General features: G+C 52.3%; 1 protein-coding gene across 4 annotated transcripts in view; it reads left to right on the plus strand.

Annotated features, from left to right (window-relative positions):
- NOS1AP (nitric oxide synthase 1 adaptor protein) overlaps positions 1–5320 on the plus strand; it is a 314198-nt gene that overhangs the window by 298207 nt on the left and 10671 nt on the right. For 2 of the 4 annotated variants that reach the window (XM_007458421.1, XM_007458422.1), the window contains exon 10: positions 64–479. In XM_007458421.1, coding sequence (XP_007458483.1) covers positions 64–479 — 416 coding nt within the window. Of the gene's footprint in view, positions 1–63; positions 1464–5320 lie in introns of those variants that run through there. The other 2 variants (XM_007458420.1, XM_007458419.1) reach the window with 2 other exon arrangements.

Here is a 5320-nt window from a genome sequence, read left to right on the forward strand (position 1 = left end):
AAGCACCTTGCCAATGTCGCCCCCTCCCCCCCTTCTTCCCCCCCCCCCACCCCCCCGCTCCAGTGGGCTCCCAGGATAGCTTGCTGGAGATCACCTTCCGCTCTGGAGCTCTTCCCGTGCTCTGTGACCCCACGACCCCGAAGCCAGAGGACCTGCACTCGCCGCCCCTGGGCACGGGCTTGGCCGACTTCGCCCACCCGGTGGGCAGCCCCTTAGGTAGGCGCGACTGCTTGGTGAAGCTGGAGTGCTTCCGCTTTCTCCCGCCCGAGGACACCCCGCCCCCTGCTCAGGGTGAGCCGCTGCTGGGCGGCCTGGAGCTCATCAAGTTCCGAGAGTCAGGCATCGCCTCGGAGTACGAATCCAACACGGACGACAGCGAGGAACGCGACTCGTGGTCCCAGGAGGAGCTGCCCCGCCTGCGGAACGTCCTGCAGAGGCAGGAGCTGGGCGACAGCCTGGACGATGAGATCGCCGTGTAGGTGCTGTGGTGCTAGCAGGCGGAGGCCGTGGCCGAGGTGTGGAGGGCCAAGTCTGGCTGCTGCCCGGGTAGGGCCTGCCGGCGAATGCGCACTGCTGAGGATACCCAGGGGCCCCGAAGCGATTACAGTTTCAGAAAAGGATTAGGGTTTTGTTTTGGAGGGTCAAGTGGGGAAGACATTGGATTCCCAGAAGTGAATCAGGTCCTGCCTCCTGCTTGCGACTACTGGGTGGGTGGGGGTTGGGCAAGGGGCCTCTCAGAGGCCATGGCTTTGGGAGAGGGTCCCTCTTGAGGACCACCAGGCTGCTGAAGGACCTGCTCCCTGCCTGCTGCATCATCAGGTTCCCCTGCTCTGTCGTGTGACGCCCCCTCGCCCACCCCCCACTTCTGTGGTCCCGACTATGAAGGGAAGCCGTCGGTACCTTCTCAGGTACTTTGTGTTTGGATATCAGGATGCTACCAGTTGCCTAACTCGCCCCTGACCTTCGTGGGAGGAATTCCTTCTCTAGGCCCTTGCAAAGATTGTAGACGTCGAATGCTTTAGGCTGAAAGACAGGATAGTCCTTTCAGTGTGAACGTGGAATTGGGATGTGTCACATTGCGGGGATAAGCTTTCAGATGAATTGGATCCAATCACTTTATCTAGGTGGGCTTCAGGTGTTGCTACTGAGGGAGACTGGGAGTTTACTGTCATTCAGGCCCTTGCCGTGAAAGCCCGTGGGGAGGACAACCTCTTGCCTGCCCCAGATCACTTAGGTCTGATTCCTCAGTGTGGATGCCCTGCCCACCTCCTGCCTGAAAGTCCAGCTCATCCACATGGAGGCTGGAAAGCTGCCCTCTCTCCCCTGTGTCCTGCCTCAGGGGCTGTGCCAGCTGAAGCTTTTTTAGCACTCTTGCCTCTATAAAAGCCTCAGAGACCCGGAGCCCCCAGCCTTACCTCTCAACCTGTCCCTTCCACTGGGCAGTAGTGGTCAGTTTTTACTGCAAAAAAAAAAAAAAAAAAAAAAAAAAAAACATAGACTGGTAGCTGAGACCGCTCAAGTCCACTCTTCAGAATCACTGCCACTTAAGTCAAAGACGATAGTCACTTTGCCCTTGATCTGTCTCCCTGTGGGTGCATGCCTCGAGCACACCTGTAAAAAGTGCCAGGTGCAATTCTCTTTTACCATCTAGGCCTAGAGATTCCCACCTGGTGCAGTGAGCTGATTGGGGCAGGGAGGGCTAGTTTACTTGTCCTTGGTTCCAGTAAGGCCCTAAGTGGCTGTTAACAGATTTAAAGGTGCCTGAAGAGAGAGCTGAGACGTGCTAGTGCCAAGTGTTGGGGAAATAAGTCTTTATCTTGGACAGCAAACCACAGACCCAGACTGCAATATTATTTGGGGATCAATTGGTAAGGATGTGGTTGCAAAGTTGAGTTCTTCAAGCCTAACTTGGCTTTATAAAATATAGAAATGAAAGTGCAGATCTTATAGCTACAGTTGGATTTCTTCTAGACCAGAAAGTCCAAATTAAGGAAATAAATGTAGCTTTGTGTTAGCCTTCCTTGGTGCACGAGGGTGTCAGTGGAATGGGACGGGTGCGTGTGTGTGTGCATGTGTGTACACGTGTGCTGGCATTGACACACACGTGTGAGGGAAGGTGTATACGTGTGCATAGGCTTGTGAGAAGTGACCAGAGAGAAGAGAATGGGAATCTCCAGGGTGTTTGAATCAACAGTAGATTTGTGTTCTTTTTCTAATGTGCATTTGGTTGGAGAGAGGTGGTCCTGTTTTTGTTATACTTTCTAATTAATCATTGGAAGTAGGTCCAGGTACACAAGGGAAGGAAGAACCATGAAATCAGAGGAGAGAGGTTAGGAGTCCGGTTTGGCTGAGCCTCTCTAGCTAGCTTACAAAATCCTACCCGGGCTTCCTTGAGTGTGGGACCTCTTAGCTCATTAGAATTTGGGGTGTTCAGGGGAGTGGAAGGTCTGGCTTCTCCAGGCCCACTGCCTGCAAGCAGGGGCTGAGGACAAAGCCAGAGGCCAGTGGATTAGGCGTGTGGGAGAAAGGAGACGGTGGAGAGGTTGAAGAATTGGAGAGACTATTTCTATGTACCGCTGACTTGGGACCCATTTAAGACCCTTGCCCTCGGTGTGCCCCGCAGTGGTTTCCACCCACCTCGGCCCCGTTCTTTCCCCAGTTCAGGCCCTCCCTGGAGCACTGGTTTGTGTGTTGGCATCCTCCTCAGTGTGACCCACACCAGCGCGCACTGGGTCTGTTGGAGGTGAAGGAGACAAAGGACAGATCTAGGGGCCTTGAAGGGTCACCAGCCACTGGGCAGGAAAGGGAATGTTGCAGACCTGATCTCCGAGCAATGTCACCCTGTCCTCCTCTCTCCTTGCTTCTTGCTCTGCTAACTCAACTCCTGCCCCCCTCTTTTTCATCCTTCTGCTCTGCCCTGTATGGAGGACAAGTGGACACCAGGGGCGCCTCCCTTACTGTACCTGCCCCCGCCTTTCCTGGGTGCCAGCAGACTCTTGGGTACACAAGGCTCCCCCAGTTGCGGAGCCAGGAAAGAACTTCTCTGCACAGGATGGACTGTACATTGGGACTGAAAATCATATTCCTGCATATACCAATGCTGTCTATAAAGCCTCTTCATAGCCTCACTTCTCTCAACTCTCATTTAGGGGTTGTATTCCTTTTATTTTCTCTTTGCCTGACTGCTTCCTCCCCCTCTGCCCCCTCCGCCTGAGCCCTCTACTTCCTAAAACTGTGTGGCATTAACTCTGTTGGATCAACTCTCTGGGAAAAGATTCTGTTCATGTAAGTGCACTTACTCCCTGGATGTTGTCACTAGTCTAGTGGCTTTTGCTAAATAAACCTTTCTTGTTTCTAAAAGCTTTTCCATTGTCTTTTCTTGCCTTTTCTATTCTACCTGCTCCTTCCCCCACCTGCCTCCCAACTTCCCAAGCCCGGTGGCATCAGCTCTGTGACGCACCATTCCCAAGGGTGTGTGGTGTTTAGAAAGAACTTGCGTGTTCCTTCAAGGAGCAGGGGACGGTGGTGCCTTCAGTGGCAGTTTATTCAGACCAACCTTGCAGGATCGGGCTGTACCAACGGTTCTTATCCAAGGGTGATTTCGCTCCCCTAAGGGATGGATGTTTGGTGACATCTGGAGACGTTTTTGGTTGTCACAACTCGGAAGGAGGCTATTGACACGTAGTGGTTGGAAGCCGGGGATGTTGCTAAATAATTCTACAGTGAACAGAACAGCCCCACCACAAAGAATTATCCAGCCCAAAATGTCAGTAATGCCTAGGCTATACCCGTTTTGTTTTTTTTTTTGGACTCTCCCAAACCCCAGGTCTTTTCAAATTCCAGACATCACTGGACTATACTGGCAGCAGCAAGCTTTGAGTGCTTGAAAAAGTACATCATAGATATTTTCAGATATAATTAAGATCATCAAGATTATAAAATTTCACTGACTCCCCGACTAAATGTCTGAAATATGTAGTTGGTAGGTTTCTGGATGGGCCCATTCCAGGAATGTCCATACTGGAGGCAAACAGACTTCTGCCCACACCTGCCTAGGAGGGTTATGGTGTCGCTGAAACACAGCTCAGCAGAGGAGTCCTGACTCATTGAGGTGTGGGCTTTCCTGCAGGGAGTAGAGATGAAAGGGGAGGAGAGATGCTGGCAGAGAGGGATGTTACAGAAATACGGAGCTGCAGGATCTCGCAAAACCCACGTCGTGAAAACCAGGCTCCCCTGACTGGAACACATAGCCATTTTGAAGGCAGAGGTTTTGTTAAACCTGATACTTTGGTAGGCCAGGCCTGAAGGAAAGTTGGAGGGTCAGATCAACCAGGGTCACATATCCTCTGCCCTTTTCTGGCTGAGTGAACTGAACTGAGCCTTATTTTCTTATCTGTAAAATGGGAATACAACACACCACATAAGGCTATAACGGAGAGTAGATGAGATTGTATTTTAGAAGCACCCAGAAGAATGCCTGGCAGTGGCCCAGGGCACAATACAGTTTACCCCCTCATTAACTGGGGGTGGGGGGACGTGTTTGTTCTGCTCGGTGCAGTTGTGTTCTGCTCGGTGCAGTTGTGTTCTGCGTGCATTTTCTGCTGTGCAGAAACTATTCAGAGCTCTGAGAAAGCTGAGAAAGCTGAGAAAGCTACTGGGGTCATAATGACCCTACGTTAAATGTGAAAGGTGGAAAGTACCCTGTCCTTAGGGAGAAAACGCTAAATTCTCACACCTGCCAGGCCATGATTAGCATGTGCTTTGGCCCTTGGGCTCAGTCCCTGGCCTTTGGATGGATTTCTTTCTCTCTCTTTTTTTTTTTTTTTTTTAAGCTGTGCTCTGTGCCCATGATGTGGATTCCCTGGAGGAGGGAGTGAGGGCTGGGCAGAGGGAGAGAGACCAGATGAGGAGTGATTCCATGCCTGGTCCTGCCGCAGACCATGCTGAGACTGCGACCAGTCTCCTCAAGTCCATTCCGTGTCCCCCTCCTTGTAGTCCCTCAGGAGCCCTGTCAAGGGGACACACATGCACAGCAGTGTCTGTAAGGAGAAGCCTCCTTACAGGCTGTAAGGGGGCTCCAGTGGCCTTTCCATTTAGGAAAGCAGGAGCTCAGAGTGAGGACTAAAGACTCGCCCGAGTCACTCATCCGCTCTGGGAACCGGGCCCTGGAAGCAATGGAATGATGTCAGGGCTGCCTGCAGACCACCCTGCCCCTCAGTGAGTGGGTGGGACCCTGCATGTCCTGGCTCCCGGGCCAGTTGGAGCCTGCAAATCAAGTAGACTCTGGGACTGGGACTTAATGGGTGGAGGGTGAGGGAAA

Source organism: Lipotes vexillifer, unplaced genomic scaffold, assembly GCF_000442215.2.
Source record: "Lipotes vexillifer unplaced genomic scaffold, Lipotes_vexillifer_v1.1 scaffold1312, whole genome shotgun sequence".
Classification (NCBI taxonomy): Eukaryota; Metazoa; Chordata; class Mammalia; order Artiodactyla; family Lipotidae; genus Lipotes; species Lipotes vexillifer.